The 20,145-nt window shown below is 42.0% G+C and overlaps 2 protein-coding genes across 9 annotated transcripts in view; one reads left to right on the top strand and one right to left on the bottom strand.

Annotated features, from left to right (window-relative positions):
• Positions 1-14,578, top strand: part of lrch1 (leucine-rich repeats and calponin homology (CH) domain containing 1) — a 44,368-nt gene extending 29,790 nt beyond the window's left edge. For 2 of the 7 annotated variants that reach the window (XM_078090437.1, XM_078090438.1), the window contains exons 14-19: positions 1,051-1,123; positions 2,113-2,235; positions 6,149-6,258; positions 6,465-6,602; positions 6,696-6,773; positions 9,058-10,979. In XM_078090437.1, the coding sequence (XP_077946563.1) occupies positions 1,051-1,123; positions 2,113-2,235; positions 6,149-6,258; positions 6,465-6,602; positions 6,696-6,773; positions 9,058-9,351 (816 nt within the window). In that variant the 3' untranslated portion in view covers positions 9,352-10,979. Of the gene's footprint in view, positions 1-1,050; positions 1,124-2,112; positions 2,236-6,148; positions 6,259-6,464; positions 6,603-6,695; positions 6,774-9,057; positions 10,980-11,186 lie in introns of those variants that run through there. The other 5 variants (XM_078090441.1, XM_078090442.1, XM_040202491.2 and 2 more) reach the window with 3 other exon arrangements.
• A 193-nt stretch (positions 14,579-14,771) lies between these two features.
• Positions 14,772-18,090, bottom strand: esd (esterase D/formylglutathione hydrolase). Of its 2 annotated transcripts, none has more exons than XM_040202496.2 (9): positions 17,944-18,090; positions 17,173-17,246; positions 16,936-17,024; positions 16,682-16,780; positions 16,388-16,512; positions 16,184-16,303; positions 15,915-16,013; positions 15,520-15,687; positions 14,772-15,024 (listed from the first exon to the last, which is right to left on the bottom strand). In XM_040202496.2, exons 2-9 carry the CDS (start codon positions 17,238-17,240, stop codon positions 14,944-14,946), a joined length of 849 nt encoding a protein of 282 aa, XP_040058430.2. In that variant the 5' UTR covers positions 17,241-17,246; positions 17,944-18,090; the 3' UTR covers positions 14,772-14,943. The 2 variants fall into 2 exon arrangements, with proteins under 2 accessions (XP_040058430.2, XP_077946570.1); XM_078090444.1 differs by having other exon boundaries at positions 17,173-17,241; positions 17,944-18,046.
• Between the last annotated feature and the right edge of the window lie 2,055 nt (positions 18,091-20,145).

The raw sequence follows: 20,145 nt of genomic DNA, 5'->3' as shown, positions 1-20,145 counted from the left end.
AACATCATCATGAGATAAATGTGAATATATTCATGTGATGTTGGGAAAGAAAGCAGATAAGCCTTCAATTAAACCGACGTCAACGTGTACAGCTCACCGCCCTCAAACTGAGTGTTCAGTGTGTTACAGAAACAAACCGAGTAGTAGAAACAACGAGAACAACGCTGCTTTCTTCTCCCAGACGGGTCCAACAATGCTCTGTAGAAACTAGTGAACACACGGAGTATGTGTGTATCAAGACTTGCGGGAAAGACAAAACGGCAACACACACACACAGTGGAGGATCTGAACTTACCGATTGGTAGATTTCAAGAAGCTGAACCACAACAACCTCAGCGAGGACAAACTGCCCTTTGTAGGCATCTCGCAGCCGGTTTTGGATAAAGGTTAAAGAAACTATTGAAGTGGCTTCAAGCAAGACACCTAATTCCAGTCAACTTATTTCTGACACCCGCCCATCTCACCTCAGTATAAACCTTTGCACCCTTTGCATTTCCACCTGGGGTTAAGGTTCTTGTTTTCTTGATTTTTCATTCGTTGTGATTACATCTTTTGGTCCCTCCTAAAGGCGTTGGGCAGGTGTTTGTCTTGTGAAGCACCACAGAGGGACTTAAGCTCGCTGTTCCAACAGGATCAGTCAGACAGGATCCTGCCCAAGACAAAAGTAATAGCATAAGAGCAAAGTACATTTCTATATACAGTAGATTAACTTGATTATTTGAGACTTTGTCGTGTTACTCTGGAAATGTAGGTCATTTGAACTTAATTTTGACACTGAATCGACCTGCGGTTTATACAAGTTGAATCATGATCAAAGACGACGGGGGGAGGCATTGAGTGCAATTTTCTTTGGAGGTTAACTTCAGGTCCCTGAACTCATCACATGTGTTTCTATGTACTTTATATCTCTGTGGAGTCCTTCGTAAGTCTGTGTGTCTCCCACCCGAAGCACAGCACCCAGACCATTCATCTGTTCAATGAATTGTGCTTCCATTGTTTGTTAATGAGCCAGAGTACTTATCCGTGTTCTTTTCATTTCTGTTGCTGCAGCGACATGACAGATTTCCAGGCTGCGGGCCTCCATCCTTCTCCAGCCCGGTGTTTGGACTGAAGCCCCGTTCAGGTGAGTTGGATCTGAGATGAGAAGGTGGACCAGAAACCTGTGCTACCAGACGTGCAGGTTGATTCCTCATCAGAGTGCTTGTGAAAACGGATCCCTCCCGATAAGGTGTTCATTTGTTGGTTGTGTTAATCAGTATGAACATTAGTCATAGTCATAATGGAAGGAACTTGCTCAGAATAAAACATATTTGTGTCTGAACACCTGCCTTGACATTGACACGCATGGAGAAAGCAACAGAAAATGGAAATATGCAAAAAGATTAATCTCAGAATTGCACTTAAGTACAGTATTCAAATCTACTTTAGTTAGCAAAGGTAATGAGGCATTGAGAAGTTCCCATGACAACACAGGGCCATGATATGGAAGTCACCATCCTGAAAAGGGGTTAGTTTGAACACAATTTAATCCAGAGTTACTAGAATTAGAATTCTAATGTTCGTCCGTTGTGTCCGTAGAATCAAAGCAAACCCCAGTCCCATGCTCTATTTTTTTTATTTCTTAGACCTAGCAACCATCCAGCCTTTGTTTGCTAGCCATCGCGTGAAATGTTGCTAACTGCTAATTGAGCTAACCAAATGCTAACAGCACGTCAAAGTGATCTCTCTGTGAACCACTAATATTCAATTTGTTTTTGTGCTGTTGTGTGTTACTTGTTTTCATCTCCTGCTTCCATCTCCATGTTGTCTTTTTCTGTTTGTTCCTTCCACTCATCTGCTGCATGACTTTCAATGTGAAAACCATCTGGTCTTATTTGCCTGTATGTCTCCTACCTGTTTAAATACCGGCCTCCCATTGATCTCAATGTTTTTTTTCTGTTAACAACCACTTTTTTGGGACATCCTATCCTGGTGCCATGGGTGTTTTGGGGGTGTGTCTTTGTGGAATGAACTTTGCCTTGCTGTACTTGATTCACCATTGGTGGCCCCACCTCCCTGCACTCCACGCCCACTTCCTGCGTCTCCCTGACCACTCACAACTCCTGGTTATAGCTCCGCCCTCGCTGCCCTGCTCGCCCCCTCCTTCCTGTCTCGCCCCCTTCCTCCTCTCACAGGCCTCGCCCTGCCATAGAGACACGCCTCGTAGCCATGACGACGGAGGCATGCACAGCCGCGGTAGGTCCCACTTCTTTTAACTAAGCAGCCTCGGAGGCGGCAGAGTCACCTGGACTCAGGTGTGGCTTTCAAACGTCTCGACCAATCACGTGGGATTATCTTCACTTTTTTTTTTATCCAGGGCTGCATTTCCTTTTTTCCTTTTCTAATCATTTTTTTCCTTTTTTACCAATTGAAGCAGTTATTAGGTAGCTCACAGTTAGCTAACTTAACATAGTATTAAGACTGGAAACCGGAACTAATTTTCAAATAAATAAGATTAAGAGGATTTCATTGACTTTATTATTTTAATTTCTGTATGAAATTCCAATAATTCTAACAGAAATTTGTGTTGTGTTCGTTTCCATGGAAACTAACCAGCGCCTCCTTCTGGCATGGACTGACATCGCGCTAAGTCCAATTTTCATTTGGAGTCGACTGCCATTGTGTCGTTTCTCTGCCATAGACCATAGGTTGGGGGGTTTTAAATTGTGTGCGTGTGGCTGCAGCAGCATGCACTGATCAAAGAGAAGCTTAACCACATGATACTTTCACCCGCAGCGTTTAGTGTGTTTGTGTTGGCTGCAGACGCACATGGTAAAAGTTTTATTCAGTTTGTGTGTGTGTGTGTGTGTGACCCCATTTTTGTAGTAGTTAGCGCACAGGCTTTGAAGCTGGTTATATAAAGATTCTGGAGAGGAGCAGATTCATGGTGTGTGCAAGATGAGCCTTGGGAGGTCTGAAATGATCTAAACTCCCCACTAAAGAAGAAACTTCAATGTTGACGTGTATACCTTTTCATTTTGCGCTCCATATAAAAGGGGTTAAAATAAAGTATGGCAACAAACTAGGGTTTGCTGTGGATTAAGTTAGTTACCCTGATATTTAGAGTTTTCCCAACTTTGTATTAATTGATATCCCTGGATTAGAACATTTCCAGTGGCAACCTTACATGAATGAAGTCTGCGTTTTGTCTGTGAACAAGTGTGTATTTTTAGCTCCTATATTTTAAGTGTTAGATAATTGTCCCTAAAGGAGTATCCTACTTCCACTGGGGCGGAGCCCAAGATTTTGTGTGTGTGTGTGTGTGTGTGTGTGTTTCACTCAGTTGGTCCATATAAGGCTTTGATATTTTGCAGGAAGTTAGCAGCGACTGTTAGCTGTTAAACTGTCCACAGACACTGAGAACTTCTGAATGTTAACAAATTTCTTCTAAGCCCTCAGACTCTTCCAGTTTACTTTCAAACCTGTGTATGATGCACGGGGCCTACAGGAACTCAAGGTATCCATAGTACATCATAGCAGCATCACATTTCAACTGGGCTGCAACTGCAAACTCTTAATGTTTACATTTCATATGAAGTTTATCTTTCACCCCCAAAGTAGACTGACAAACATCTTTGAGCTGCATCAGAAGCCAGATTCATACATCCGTCTTTCGCTCAGATGATGTCACTGTCACAAAAACAGAATAAGATAAGAACCATGTTTTACAGAATCGTTTTCTGAATCGTTTCCACATGAGCGGTTGTGTTTCAGTGTGATAACGTTATGACTAATGGTCTGTAATGGGTACAGGCCTCGGGGAGCGTGACTTACACGCTGCCATCATCACTGCTGCTGACCTCATTAACAACCAATCAACCCGTGCGTGCGTGCGTGCGTGCGTGCGTGCAGCTCGGTCGGACGGAACCGAGTCGCCATAACTTCTTTATGTATTGTGTCGCACACAGAAACCTGTCTTCCTGTCCCAAAACAAGCCCGCCACCGGGGGTAATCAAGGCGTTTGGGGTTTGATTGGGGGAGTCTTTAGGTTTTCCATCTGTATGATTAAAAAAAAAATAGTTAGGATTTTTGTGAAAGTGCAACCGTTGCCTCTCGACTTCTAATCTGGTGTTTGTCGATTGGTTGCTCCTACTATTGTGATGCCCATAAGTCTCGGTGGTATTGCCATGGAAACGAGACCAGTCAGAGGCACGAGAGCAGCTTGTTGTGGGAAGGAGTGGTTGGTTGTACTTCTGCGTTACGCGGCGTTGCGCTGTAGTGTGCTGTGAATGTGTGGAAAGAGCTTGAACACCACTTAACGCCGCCAGTCAGCAGCACCAGAAAGATTATTTATCTGCAGCTTCTCTTGCACGGACTGCAGACCAGAGCGTGGACTGATCTTGTAAAAGAAGCAGGTTCCTACATTTAGCCAGCGAGGAGTAATTGGTGAAATAGATAACAAAAAGACTCACAAGCCTTCATGCAGGGCTTTAAAGATATCCTCCAAAATCTTTTAATAACTCGTCAGAGGACGGGAGACAGAAACGAGATGCTGCAGCCTCAAACTGTTTCAGACATTTACAGCAGGGAGGAGAAGCTTGTAAAACGACCCGCCTAAGATCTTCCCCAATAAATACAGAATATATGCTGTCTAGATCACTTCCAGCACATTTTTATGTTCGTATTTGAGTTCAGTCCTTAGTTCAGCTACAGGCCGTGAGGGTTGTTTAACAGGTTCGCAGTGCAGAAAACATTAACATCCTGCAGACTTCATGTCTTCTGCTCTTCACAACGAGATGAAGCTGGATTAAACTGTCTGTAGCGCCTCCTGGTGGCGGATGTGTGTGTGTGTGTGTGTGTGTTTGGTCTTGTGTGAAGCGGCCATACGTCATTCTCACTCTGTTTTTTATTTATGTTACTGATTCTGATGGTTCTTATTAATTCCCAGCCTCGTTCTGAATAGTTTGATATTTTTGGGAAATTGGCTTTCTCTCTAAGAATCAGTGTTTTTTAGGTGGATACAACTCATCTGTGCACAGTCAATGATGCAGCTGCTGGTTAGCTTAGTTTTGGCACAAAGACTGGTGAAAAACCAATAACTTGAGTCAGTCTACAGGGGGGATTCCTCCCGCCTTCACCTCAATGGCTCACTGATCATCACATGTGCTTGTAACATGTTTTGTCTAATTGTTGTTAATCTGGTCCCCTTATTTAAGTACTCTGTGTGTAAGTGAATGTTGCGCATCAGGAAACATTTATTGCCAAAATATGTCAAACATACAAGGAATTTGTCTCGGCGGTTGGTGCGTGACAGTAGGCAGTGTAACAATAGACAACAAGACCGCAGTGCACAAGTAATGAAATAAAGTAAAATGCTAATGCAAAGGGTTAGTAGCTATGGGTTAGTATAAAACAAGAGAATAAGAAAAAAGTTGAAAAATATTAAGCATAAAGTGCACTAGCGAACAAGTAACAAGGTGACGAGTGACGACAAAGTGATAAATTACAGTTAAAGTGACATGTGCAGTGTGAAGGGGAGTGACCGGTGGAATGTTATAGTCAGGCAGTGGGGGACCGGCTCTGTTGATGAGCCCGACTGCCGACGGGAAGAAACTGTTGGTGTGGCGGGAGGTCTTAGTCCTGATGGACCTCAGCCTCCTGCCAGATGGAAGGGGCACAAACAGGTTTTGTCCGGGGTGAGAGGGGTCGGCTACCATCTTTTTAGCTCGCTTACATGTGCTTCCCACATCTGTCATGGCCCAAAGGTCTTTTCTGTGTCACTGAGTGCAGATGTGGATGTCCAGGAAGTCACTTGGCTTATTTGTGCCCAGTTATTTTGCATCCATTCTGCTGCTTGAGTACCAACTGAAGCTCGGTAACAAAGACACCTCAATATCTTTGTTACCACGTCCGCAGCATCCTTCAAAATGATCACACCAATGAATCAACACAAACTCAACATGATAACCTTCATGAAAGAGACTTAATGGCAGAGCGCTGGCATTAGACCGATGGATAGATTTGAAAAATCTGAGCATCTCCTCGCTGATTTAACCTCTTCGTTCCTCCTCAGAAGTCCCCGCTCGTCTTGTATGTTTCAGCGATGGCGGTGTGTTGCTGTGTGAATGTTCCCAACGCCGCCCGGCTTCTTCCTCTTCGTCTGTTTCAGTGTTCCTGCGGAGCCACAAGAGTCTGGAGTCTGTTGATCCCCAGTTCACCATGAGGAGAAAGATGGAGCAGCTGCGAGAGGAGCTGGAGCTCACGGAGCAGCTGCGAGACGTGGGTCACCTTTATTACTCATTAGTGCGATTAAAGAGAAAAGAGAAAGCTCTGTCCACCAATTAGTCATGACTTACACTCAACTTAAAAAAAAAATTTATATAGAGAGAAATATTAGATGATTACACAACCTGTCGGTTGAAAACATTGACTGCGTTCTTGATATCGACTCACACACCTGCTTCTAACGTTCTGTCCTTCCTCAGAGCATCGAGAGCAGACTGAAGGTCGTCCTCCCCGAGGACCTCGGGTCGTCTCTGATGGACGGCGTCGTCCTCTGCCACCTGGCCAATCACATCCGCCCGCGCTCCGTCGGCAGCATCCACGTTCCATCCCCTGCGGTGGTGCGTATGAGTCCCGACCTTTGACCCCTGAGAGGAATATTTAAGGTGCTCTGCAACCCGAGATCGACTTTGTGTGCCTTTTTGTACTTCCAGCCCAAACTCAGCATGGCCAAGTGTCGGAGAAACGTGGAGAACTTCCTGGACGCCTGCAGAAAGATCGGCCTGTCGGAGGTAAGACATGTTTACGATAACTTTACCAACTACAGTGCTTTGCCTCTCTGGACTGGGGGTCGTTTCTATCAAGGCTTTTTGTAGCCTAACTAGTTATCATTTCTAAACAAACCGGGCAGCATCACTGCTGCTCAAGTCAGTCCTGGTTTTTGAACCAGCAACCCCCGCACCTGAAAACATCCCCAGTTCATCAGAGGAATTTCCCTCCTAATGCAACAGTTGCACTTTGGCTTCACAAGAATAACTACTGATCAGACAGAGGCTTCCTCCTCAGTCACATGAAAGCCGTCTGCGTCTGAGGGGAACAAAGTAGTAAAAGTACTAGTAAAAAGTATAAAAGTGATCACATTAGCTTGTGATTTATGTTTGGTAAGTGAGGGGAAAGCAAAAATTGAGGGTAATTGAATGACAGTGATGACAACATTAAACTGTAAACCAGATCTGGGAGAAAAGGCTGATGACTCCATGTTTTTAACAGCACATGTTCTCAACAATTTTTGTCACCTGATCACAAGCCTGAACAATTAATTGAGAATGAATTAAATAAATATTATCTTAAATTGAGAACTGCTGAATGAAACAATTTAGTAAACGTCTTCTACCCCCCGGGTTATGTTTTGTGTCTCTAGATTAAAACATGGGAACCGCTCAGCGTTCCCCCAGAACTGGTTTAATCTTCCTACCCTTTTCTCCTCATGGCTTTTAAATTCTGTTGTTTGATTGTTGAAGTTATTGCTTAATCATCATCGCTATCATCGCTGCCTATGGCTTCCAGCTCCCACCATCATGACCGCTGCATCGGGTTGAAACAGAGCGGCTTCTGGTTTTGTGTGTGCGTGTGTGTATGATTGTGTGTTTTTATGTGTCCTGACTCTGGACTCTGGACACATTTTTTTTTGTATGGATTCAAAAAATGAGCCACGTTCATTAGTGCTGTTCAGAAGATTTAATTAGCTTTGGAAAATCAGGCTCGTTTCTTCCCCCATTATTTTCCATTATTTGTGCTAAGCTAATCTTTATATTTAGCTTTATAGTATACAAACATGTACAGTATCAGTCTTCTTATCAAAGTATAGTTGAAAACAGCAAATAACACATACTCCAAAATCTAAAGGTACAGTGGGTGAAGACAGAAAATTAAGTTTTATTATTGAGGGCCATAAAATTCTGAACATAATTTAAACCTTTGTTTAATTATTTTGTCTTCACATTTGCAGTACATTAGTCTGGGTCCTTCCTTTGAGAGATATAATGATTATATTATACATTAATACTTTTTCTGAGCTGTTGATCTGAACTGACTCGTTGACCTTTGACCTCCATCTGTGCTGCTTACCTCCGTGTGGACGCTTGCCAACTAGTGAACTTTTATTGGCCACAATTATGCAGTTAACTTGCCAATGATAGCTTCTGTGCTAATGTGCTAATGATCGCTTTTGTGCCATTGTGTTAATGATAGTTTCTGTGCTAACGTGCTAATGATGGCTTCTGTGCTGGCTTGCTGCACTGGCTCTCCCATCAGCCTCTTGGGCCACTCCTCTTCATGGTCTGCTTACTGGGCGAGAGGGGAGCTCAAAACTGTTCTCCATCCTCAGTAAGCATCCCTGCTTTTTGCCATGGTAACCCCTGCCTGCTCCCCCCTCACACCACCAGCTCTCACTCTAGTCTGTGGCCTTTGACCTCTGAGTTAACCTCCTGCCTTTTCTTTCTCTTTTTTACTTTCCTACTGGATGCACCACGTCCTCCTCATACTCTCCCTCTTGTTTTATTCTTTTTTAACATAACTTTTTGCCTCTTACCCATTTTCTTATCATTCCTTTTGTTTTCCTTTTTAAATTGTTTTCCCTCTACTTCCCCATCTACTTCTGGTTCTTTGTCACCGCTCATCTCCTCCATTCCACCTACTTTTCCTCCACCTGGGTTTTGGTTCTTTCTTGTTTTTGTTTTTTCCACCTCATCCCTTCATTGTAAATATTTCACATTCTCTCTTGCTGTAACTTTTATTTACCGCCTACTTTCTTACTTTCTCCTTCTTACTTCTTGTATGTTCCATCTTCATTTCCTCCTTTTCCCATTGCCTTTTCCTCATCTCCTTCATCTCTTATCACCTTGTTTCCACCTCCTTCTCTTCCCTCTTTCATCATTCCCTGGCTTTTTCCCTTCCCTCCTCCCTCGTTTCCTTTCTTCCCCTCGGACTTTTGTTCCGTTTCCACCCTCTGGCCTTTTCACCTCCTCCCTCCCTTCCTACATTTATTTTCATCCATCTTACGAATGTGGGAGCTAGTCTTCCCTCTGTTCGCCCTATGACATCATCCAGTGCCGCCTGCAGCCAGTTTGCAACACAGTTCAGACGCTGTTTGCCTTGGATACGACCTCTTCAAACGGGAAACGGGAAAAGGCGATCTCAACTCCAAACCCCGCCTCCTCCAGGGTGGCAGAGACTCCGTCACTGGTTTCCGTTACCACTCAAACCCCGCCTCCCGCCTGGCAAATCTGGGACCTTATTGGCTCGAGCCTGCTTCACGTCCTCTGCCTAGTTCTGCTGTTCGTGGCCTATAGTTGGAGCGAGCTAACGTAACCGTGACAACAGCCTCCTGGCGGTCACCCGCCCTCTTTCCGCCCCGGCTCCTTTGTTTTTGGTATTTGATGCATTCAATGCACATAGGAAACATAGTTACAAATATATTAACGTTATCTGGAAATGTTCATTAGTGCTGATATTTTTGTGAGCCGTTAGCATTTTAGCATTTCCTGTAAGTCCACATTGGAGCTTTATACAGCTACCACACCCACAATAGGTTTTCAGTAGCAAACAGGATTCGTTAAACAGAGGGGAATAATGAAGCAGAAATTACTGCACACCAGATCAATATAAACACCGCAGTGGTTGATTCATTTAGCCGTTCTCCAAATAAAAAGAAATGGTCTTATAAGGAGATTTTTTGAAAGATTTAGGTGACTATGTCTTTGTTTACGTGAACATTTATAGTAAAGTAAGAGATCCGTATCTTCACCAAACCACATTGTGTATCTATAAACATCAGTAAACACTGGTTTCATAAAAATGAAAAAAGTTTAATTGTCTGCATTTACAGTTGTACAGATATTGAAAAAAATACAGTTTAAAAAGTACATCTGCACAGCCAACATGGCCGCCAAACGGAAGCGCTAAAAGCCGCCGTGTCATGGCAGACGCACTGGAAAGAGCTCCATGACCACGCGTTTAACTTTGAATACCGGAGGATTCCTTGCACATTTAAAATGAGTATTTCATAGTTGTTCCCATGTTTCAGAGTAGCTGGACAGTTTAATAAGCACATGATCCCCGAATGGTTCAGTGGCTCATAACTAAAGAGATGAGGGTTAAACGGAAGCCATATTATTAAGAATCATTTTAATCAGTTAGTTAATTAACAGATATTAATTGTTATTTAAATGATATTTCAGTGTGTTCTAAAAACGTAAGATGTGAATTTTATTTTGATCTAATTATTTATATTTGTCCTACTTTGTGAATTTATAACTCCTGTCTCCTGATATGCAATGAGACCGTTTGGAATCAGTTGAAGGGCTTTAGACATTAGATGAGTACATGAAGTAAGATATATATTGTTATTATTATTAAGGAGTTTATTGTGGGGGTTTGGTACGTGGTGGAGTAGATTATTACTGTTTGTAATGTTTAGAGTTGCTCAGTGCAATTTATAAGAAAGCAGCGTTTCAAATTCATATTCTGTGAATTATGGAAGCTGCTGCTTTTGTTTTTTTACTTTGTGCTGATGTGAATGGATGTCATGTATGAGGAGGATTGTTTTCATGCTTATCTTTGGTGTTTGACTGTTAAACTGCGTTTATTATCTCCGTCTTTAAGGCGCCATCTATTGTTTAAGATGGAGGCGGAGAGAAAGTCTGGCACACGCCTGTACCATTTAAAATAAGTTGCTAGTGGACTTTAAAGGTTCTGGTGGACAGATGTATTTATTTGTTTACCTTCTGACCCGTTCCTGGTCTTTATGCTAAGCTAACTGTCTGCTGGCTGTAGACTCAGTTTGCTTCACGTCAAACAAGACAAATGAGCATAAAATAAAATTACTTTTAACTCCAGGTTATTTTATATGTGACGATATCACATGTCCTAAATATGAAACATTTATATGTCTGCTATGATGAACTGCTATTTTTCCTGTAAATAAACGAAAACCATCAGTAATCTAGTAAATGAATATGTAAAAGTCGAGGACGCGCGGGACAAGCCGTGTTAGACTGTGGGCTGTGGCTATCTCCTGGACGCAGTGCATCCGTGTGCAGCCCGGCATGTGCCAAACTCTGCAGAGTTTTGGTCTCTAAATCCTTTGTGTCTCTTCTCTGCCTCCACATCTGCTCCTCCGCGTCCCTCTGACTCTGCTCTCGCAGGACAAACTGTGTCTTCCTCACCACATCCTGGAGGAGAAGGGCCTGGTGAAGTTGTGCGTCACGGTGCAGGCGCTGGTGGAGGAGGCGTCGCCCAGAAACGCCCTCCTGACGTGAGCGGCGGACACGGGCGGAGCTTCCCCTGAACCGACACGTAAAACAAACGCACACCTGGATCAAAACCGCGGCACGCCGCCGCGATCGTTCTGCATGCATTCCCAGTGACGGAGTGATTACGTTAGATCCAAGGATGCAAAATGGTGTTCAGGGAACAAATGATTTATTTGCTGATTTGTGGGAGGGAACTTGTGGGCGGAGTCATATTGCTTCCATACAGGTGTCATGTTCCAGCATCTTATGGTTCCAGGTGATTCCTCACCTTTAATGGGTTTTTTTTTTTAAGCGCGGGAGGTGTGAGTGAAATGAACACAGATTTCCTCCATTTCTTGAAACACAAGAGATGCAAACCGTCAACTAACTAAATACAACTCTAGGATTAAAAAGAAAGGAAGGATCCTTTCGTTGGTTGTACCAAAAAAAAGACCTGTCAAAGTATTAGGGCCACTTTGACAGGTCACCTGTTGCTTCTCCGGACGAGGTTACAATATTGGAGTAAAACAAAAGTAAGAATATTAGAAGATGAAGTCACATTCTACTACATAAAACACTTTTTAAAATTGTATTTTAAAGAAGTGTGGTATTAAAAATGGCCTTTGATGCTTCTGAAAATAAGGCTTTTTTTCCAAATCGGGATATTACTTTTTTCTTAAAATGATTCATATTTTAAGAATAAAGCAGCAGTATTACAACGTTTGGCGTAAAGTGTTTTGTTATTTTGCATTAATTACTCAAATTTACTAATTTATTTTTCATAAAAATGTGACATAATACACATTTCTTTTTTGTTTTTCTCCACAACCGTGGTCCTAAAACTCTGTTGTACAAAAATAGTTGCAGAGACATTCAATTATTTAAATAAGAAATAAGACCATAAGCCCATCAAGTGCCCCAAACCGTGAAGAAGTCTCACCGACTTAGTGAGTAAAACCAAAAGGTTAGTTTTAACATAGAGGATGAGGCAAGTTTTAACCACAATTTGTATTTAAACATAAAGATATTTATAATATAAAGATAAGCCATTTGAGCCGTTGTACACTTTCGAAAAGATATGCCAAAAAATATTTTTCTCTAATATATTTTAGCTATAATTTAGACAGTTTTCTAGAAGTTTTGCTGACTTTCTGTGGAGGTCTGTGTCCTTGAACCACGTCTGTTTATCAAGCATCTCGGATTGACTCTCACAGGTATCCGTCTTTTAGTTTTTTTCCTCACCTTGAATCTTTTCCTACGTGTAGTCAGTCCGTGCTCACTCAAGGCGTCTGCAGGACTTTTTCAGTGATTTCAACCGCTGATTTGAGCAATTAATGTTTTATTTTTTAGATTGATTTCTCTTAATGCGACACACAAAGTAAAAAGAAAACCACGTCTGCATCTTCAAGCTGAAACCGTCGGAGCATCTTGAGTTCACGTGTAGATGTCCATCAGCTTCCACACAGAGACACGCCTGGCAAATGTCAGAGTTCTGTTTTAGATGATTATATGTTCACGATGGCATTTATCACAAAATCTAAATCTGATGTCATGGCTCCCACTGCGTGTGTGCGTGCGTGGGTGAGGTCAGAGGTCATGTGACTGAGTGCTTCTGTGTGTACAAAGAAGGGGCTAGTTGGCCCGAATCATGTGGTTATGAAGATCACTAGGCTTTATTTTGAAGGGGCAGTAAGTTTGTGTTAAACGAACTGGATTGATCTTCCTAACAACTGCAGCAGCCGATTATGTTTCATATAATATTATAATAATCTCCAGAGATGGTTCGGTCTTTCCTTAATCTGAATTAATTCATTCCGGAATCTGATCGACCGCTTTTCCCAGTTTAATATAAAATATTTCCTCTTTCTGGATGACGCCGTAGGCGCTGGATAATTATAATAAACATCACCGGCAGAGTTAGTATTTTCTTTAAATGATAATAGAATTATTTTGATAGAATATTATTATTGACTTCTCAAATACTAAAGTATCAAAACGCTTGATTTTTAATCTTCTTACAAAAAGTGTTGTTGAAGGAAAGAAGACGTCTATGTGATGACTAGATTATATTAAGACATGAATCATGTTGGTAACTTTGAGTTGTTCTGGATCCACGTTCTGCCCCTTTTAAAACCTCCTGGCAGGTCTGAGATCAGATTGCGTGTCTCCTGAACGCCATAAGGAAACCACAAGTGTCTCGACACTCTTGGACCAGCAGGCTCATATGGATGAGTGATTAGGTTTCTTTTCTGTACATAAGATGCAACTTGTCACCAAAAGCTACATCAAGATTCAGCAGTAAAAAATGCTAAAATGAATGTTTCCACTGGATCGATTTGACAGTTGCCAAAACAAACATCTACTTAAACTAAATGTACTGTAGCCTGTGTACATATTATTTATCACAAGGATTTCCTGCTCTTGAATTAATGTTTGAAAAAATAGTGATTAATGTCTTTCCTTGTGTGCTGTATATTTCTGAAAACACTCATCTGATTATTCCACAATAACACGTATAAGATACAAGATAAATAAATGTTCACATCTTTCGACACTGTGGTCAGCGTGGTGAAGTAATGGAACTGCTTTATATTCATTATATCAGCTTGTGTTATCTGACAACAGTATTTTAGAAGTAGAGCAACCAACCCTTTCCCATATGTCTTGCGTACACGGATGGATATTATGGATACTTTTGATTTAATTGGAAACACCTGCTAAAAACAGTCAAATAATTCAGCATTATAAGAATATGGGTGGTTTTAGCAAAGTTATTTCAATGTACTTGTTCTAAATGAACATTACTTCTTATAATCATATTTCATATTCAGTTTTGTACTCGTTGCATCACATTCATTTTGGGGGGAAAAAAAGCAATAAAACCAAACCGGCTGCTTCCCAGACAGAATCTGCACTTTAAACTTCTATATTTATATCTTTGTTTTGGCAACTGAGAATCTTAAATCACCTTTTTAATCTGAAACGAGAGAACCGAGTTAAGAAATGTGACGCTGATGTACATTGTGTAAATGTGGTGAATCAGACCTGCTGAAGCAGTGTTGCTTTTAATGTCTTATTTTGTATATAAACATTGTCCAGAAATGGCCCGTGATCACATTTTTGTACTTTTTCTGACTGGGAGGAAATTTATTTTTTATGTGACTTTGATGTAACTCTGACCCTTTTGTGTACATTGAAATGCATGAAATGTCCCTTTAATGTTGCCTTAAACTGCTGTGAATACTGTATATAATGCACTGTATTTGTCATCACTATCAGTAAAGACCTCTGTCTAAATAATGCAACCAAGTGGGAGTACTTCATGCGCAAACTATTTCCTTCAGCACTAAAAACATGCTACGCTGAGGTCAGAGGTCGAGCGTATAAAGGCAATAAATAGATTCATACGAGCACTTCGAACCAGTAAAGTCCATGTGACAAGATTCATAAAAGTTGCTCTGTGTCTTAACATGAAGATAGTGTACTTGTCCACAAGAGTTAAGAACGAATGAATAGAATTTTATTCTTGATCAAACTTTTCTTTTTAAATTTCCACTGGCTCAATCATCCAAAGGTTTGAGACATTAAACGGAAGGTCAAAGTTGTGGGATTTGGTTTCCAGGGAACGGAGGACGCTCTGCTGGCGATTGACATCTTCTGTGGTGGCTGATCAGGCGTTGAGGAACTTGGCGTGGTGCTTGATGTGATCGCTCATGAAGGAGTAGATGAAGAAGTAGCTGTGGTCGTAGCCCTGCGGGAGGAGACACGACTTCAAGGTCTCGAACTTTAATAAGTACATTTTGCTGCTTTCATTTCATATCCTTTGGTGTCAGACGAGAGTTGCACAATAGATCTGTGGTCAAAAGGAAGCTCCAGCAATAAGATCAGACGGACGACTTGCGTAAAGACGAGAGTTTGCAACAAAATATGAATAAACCGGAAATAAGGCACTTTGTTAGCAGATCCTTAAGAACAGAGATGATAGTTTTTGTAATAAAATGTTGATGAATGATTTTCTGCAGTCTTTTTACTTGATATTTATAGTGAGTTAATGGTTATTTTACAGACTGAGGACAAACATTACTTCACCATGTTTTAACGTTAAAGTTTAAACCAGACCGTAAAGGAAAAATAAAGCGATTACCCGAATAAAAACAAACCCACTTGACCACATGTCACCGGGAGGTGCTTTACCCAGCATGCAACTGTCATGCTGATCAGTTAGCAGACGCGTGTTGGAACTGACCGGCTGCAGTCTGAAGACCACGGGCACCTTCTTCTCGGAGCAGACGGCGATCAGGTTGTCGGGCAGCAGCTGGCTGGCGGAGAGGAACTGGTCGTCCCGGCCCTGATCGATGAGGACGTCGAGCTGAGGGCCGCAGTACGCCGCCGCCAGCGCGGTGGCATCGTACGCCTGAGCGAGGGGGGAGAGGACCCTTAAACTGCCGCACAACCATGAAATTACATTTTGGTTTTATTTGTCTCTGGCATCAGTGAACACAGTGAGTTTGTGGTGAGGACACTGCATTCACCAGTTTTAGTGGTTTCCTTTCATGCTAATAATCACCTGCTCACTGATGCAGCGTTGATTGTCAATGATTGACAGTCCTCGGCGTGTGTAATTATTAGTTATTATCTCACCTCCCACGCGGACCTGTCGGGGCCCAGGTAACCCGAGAAGGCCTTCTGCCCCCAGGGGCACTGCATGGGGTTACAGATGGGGGCGAATGCAGACACGGCCTGCAGGAAGCATCAGTCAGCTTTATCCACCAAGCACGTGCACTCTCACATTGCTCTCAATGCTCTTACACACACTTTCACGTGTTACATTTACTCTGAATAAACGGTTGATGGGAGGATGGTTGACGATAATCAGTCATCTGGTTGCTTCCTGAACGATAGGCCGATACCTTGTATTTCCCAGGGTTCTTCAAGGCGCAGATGAGCGCCCCGTGGCCGCCCATGGAGTGACCGCTGATGGACATCTTGTCTGGATCCGTGGGGAAGTTAGCGTTGATTAATTTGGGGAGCTGAGAGAGCGAGAGAGAGACTGTCAGGGACACTAGTGTAAAAAAAACAAAAGGTCGAGGGTTTTTTTCAGGTGTCCAACGCACCTCCTCGGTAATGTAGGAGTACATGCGGTAGTTGGTCTTCCAGGGGTCCTGCGTGGCGTTGACGTAGAAACCAGCCCCGGTGCCAAAATCCCAGTTCTCATCCTCGCCCTCGATGTTGCAGCCACCTGATGCATGTTGGGAAAAGACGACGCGTCAAAAGCGTTTGACAGGAGACCATCTCAATTTTCTGAGGTACCACAACATATTATGAAAGTTATTCATCGGGTCCAAATTAAGCTGTATCTCCCCCCCACACAGGTGTGTTTGTTTTACTGCCAGCGTGTGCTTTCGTACGTGGACTGGTGTCCGGGGCGACCACGATGAGGCCGTGCTCTGCAGCCGGGACCTGACTGCCTGCTTTGGTGATGAAGTTCTGCTCCGTACACGTCAGACCTGCAGAGAAACATGGGATGAGTTAAAATCCATCGAGTCTGGTGATTTTCTAAACACACCAGTAGACACGGTAGACCTTTCTTTGCATTTTAAATGGATTCCCTCAGTTGTTATCAGGCTACACACATATATATATGATATCCAATATACATCACCAGAGAGCCAGTACATGACGGGACACTTGTCGGTCTCAGCCTTCGGAGGCAGATAGACGGCGAACTTCATCTTACACTTGAGCTCGGTGCTGCATGAAGAAACACAAACGTACATGAATGCATACCTTCATAGGTGTGTGTGTGTGTGTGTGTGTGTGTGTGTGTGTGTGTGTGTGTGTGTGTGTGTGTGTGTGTGTGTGTGTGTGTACTTTTGAGGCTTTGGCACACAAATCTCACCTTTCATGTTCAAAAACCTTCTGGAAGCCCCCAGCGCACCTGTTGGAGGACACCTGAGTGAGGGCCATGCTGCTCTGTGGAAAGAGCAGAATGAGAATTGTGTTTGTCAAGGTGCACGTACCGATACCTGCAATCATGATTAAAACAATAATACATATTTTGCTACTGCTGTTGCTTATTTCAAACGACAGCTAGACTAAACCCACTGCAAAAGAAAAGTATTTCAGTATGGACATTTTGGGATAGTGTCAATTAACTGAAACTATTGTTGTCTCGGGAGCACGTTGAGGACCTTTTTACAAAAAGTAACGTAATTAACATGTCAATATAGTCAAGATAGTTAAGTGATATTTAGCAGTAATGTATGTTATGCACAGTTCTGCACCACACATAAGGACCCATTATGGCGGCTGTAACACAGATAATTAAATGTACAAATAGAAAACCTGTCAAATCAATAGCTAACGTTGAATTACGTCATTGATTAGAATTAGTGAACGCAATACGGCCAGTTTAACAAGATGCATTATTCATGTAGCCCAAAACAGCGTTTCGATACCAAAACAGGTGTATAAATCATCCTCAGGGAGTGATTTTAAAGTAGTTGTTTCTTAAGCGGAGTTTGGCGGGGGGGGCGTGCATGGATTAGCAAGTAAAGTTAGCTCATGTACCGTTAGCTCTCATTTACGAGTGTCCACTAGAGGTTAAACCTTTTCATAACGTGTGACAAAGCAAACGTGCGAACTGGAAGTATCATTATCCGGTGCATACCTTATTTATCCACGGTACTTAGCTGAAAGGTGGGTTCAAACGGTCGGCTAACGCCACACTAGACGACCAGAAGGTGACGCTACGAAGTCCAACAACGTCAGTCTGGACGTGATGACGTCACGGGAGACCCCTTTACGTTGACTGCTCGAACGTAACGTGGACGTTCAGACACTAGATGGCGATGTTGCTTGGTAGAATACAGTACGTACAAAATACGGTATATTTAATTTGATTGATTAATTAGTCGGTCAATTATAACATTGTATATTATTGTATCATGAATTTATAATAATTATGCTAATAATTTATAATATATATCAGACATTAGAGTCTCTCCAATTTACATAATACCTCCCCACTGAGTTTTTCAAAGCTTTGTAAAACTAGAGGTCCAAAATGCAATTCAGCTATCATGTTTACCACTTATCAAACTATTGCAGCTGTCTATCCTCAAACAGGTCTCCTGAAACCATGGGAAAGAACCTGTTATAATAACTAAAGCCAGTAAAACATAAGAAAAATGTAATTGCAGTTAAAATTCTGTGAAAAGATTTCTGTCACTTATCTCCCCATATCATCAGATTCCTCAGCAGTCTTCATCCACACCACATATGCAAAACCTGGATTGTAAATGTCTTATTAATAAACAGAACACAGACGCTTGTGTCCTGTATGTCTTTTCAGCATGGTTCCTAAATTAGACCGTTACAAATCATCCGCCGCCCACATCCCTCCAAAATAAAACAGATTAGATTAGCTCAACATCCTCAGTGCTCTCCTTGCTCTCAACATGATTATACTCATGCCTGCAGTCATTTAGCCATGTGTGCTGGGAAGATTCCATTTATAAGTGAATCTGTCACACATTACTGTTTTTCTGCTCATCATTTATATCTGTCAGGCAGCAGTCAGAATATTATGAGAATAAAGTACCATTATGGGGACAAAGTTGTACTACGTTAAAAATGAATCTGTAATATTGCAGCTATAAAGTATAAAGCTTACACTTTGGTCACAATGTCCAATGACCTGTGTGGACGGCTTCTTTTTGGCACGACATTGTCACGGTGAAAAGTTAGTTAATTCTGGGGATTTGATGTTTCTTGCATGTTCATGCAGTTATTCAGACAAACACACATGTGGTTCACATTTTCATGTATCGAGGAATCAACTTTGCTGAAACAAACACGGGGGAAAGATCTCAAATTTTGTCGTACTTTCATACTTGTTTCTTCATCTTAGAGAGCATTAACGTCAGATAACCTCACAGTTCATATAAAATATAACGATGAATCCCTGCGGGCGTCATAAGTCCTTTTTAAATATTCACTTAAATGTGAGGATAGAGAAAGGGGCAGAAGAAGTATTTTGGGATGATTTGTGCTTTAATAATCAATGAGGAAATGACACCAGTCATTAGTCACCATATTATTAGTTGTAACACTAATTCCTCTATTTCTGAATCCAGTTGCATAATCTAGAAGTCCCTTAAAACATTTTCCGTGTGAAGAGATTTCCAATTTTCCCCAAAAAAAGATTTTTAAGTACATTTTAAGTATTTGATGAACTTAAGATCGATGCAGCCTGTTGTCTCGAGGCCACGTGGAGTCGTCCCCTCGTCGGTGAACACGGTCTGTGGGCGCTTGTGTCTAATGACAATATGAATAATAAATGGACGTTCCCTGGTTCATCACGCAGAGGCTGGAGCGAGTGTTAGCATCACCTTGTATCCTGTTTAAAAAGAAAGGTGTGTTATTTGAACTTGAGAAACACATTATGTGGACCGGAAAAATACATCAAATTAAGGCAAAAACACCAATGAAATTATTTTGTGAATCATTATTTTGCCATCCTCGGGCGGCATCTGCAAATCAATAGTTTGGACTGCAAACCAAAAGATTTACATTGCTAATAATTTGGATTATCGCCCCGAAATTTGAGAAGCTGTTTGCCATTACTTCAATGAGTCAAACAAATCATTTGTTATCCCTCTTAAACTGTGGTTTTCTGCTATTGTGCATTTATAACGATTAAAGTCACAATCAACACAGTACAATTCCAACGATAATTGCATAATTAAAGGTAGTTATTCATGGTGCTCATGCGTCGTGTCCACAGACTGCCGACAGATGGACGTCTGTTGGCCCTTTTCTCCCACCTGAACCTGAATCGGCATCGTTCCACTAATGATGCGAGTGACAG

The sequence above is a fragment of the Gasterosteus aculeatus genome, chromosome 16, assembly GCF_964276395.1.
Source record: "Gasterosteus aculeatus chromosome 16, fGasAcu3.hap1.1, whole genome shotgun sequence".
NCBI classification, from domain to species: domain Eukaryota; kingdom Metazoa; phylum Chordata; class Actinopteri; order Perciformes; family Gasterosteidae; genus Gasterosteus; species Gasterosteus aculeatus.
Note: the sequence above shows the minus strand (reverse complement) of the source record. Positions and strands in the feature narration are given on the sequence as shown.

Bases quoted from the DNA above. Each gene is read 5' to 3' on its own strand.
- esd (XM_040202496.2), bottom strand. From the start codon at position 17,240: ATGGCCCTCACTCAGGTGTCCTCCAACAGGTGCGCTGGGGGCTTCCAG. The intron at 16,781-16,935 runs GTGATGTATATT...GTTTCTCTGCAG, and splicing joins CGTCATGTACTGGCTCTCTG to GTCTGACGTGTACGGAGCAG. The intron at 16,513-16,681 runs GTACGAAAGCAC...AACATGCATCAG, and splicing joins CGCCCCGGACACCAGTCCAC to GTGGCTGCAACATCGAGGGC.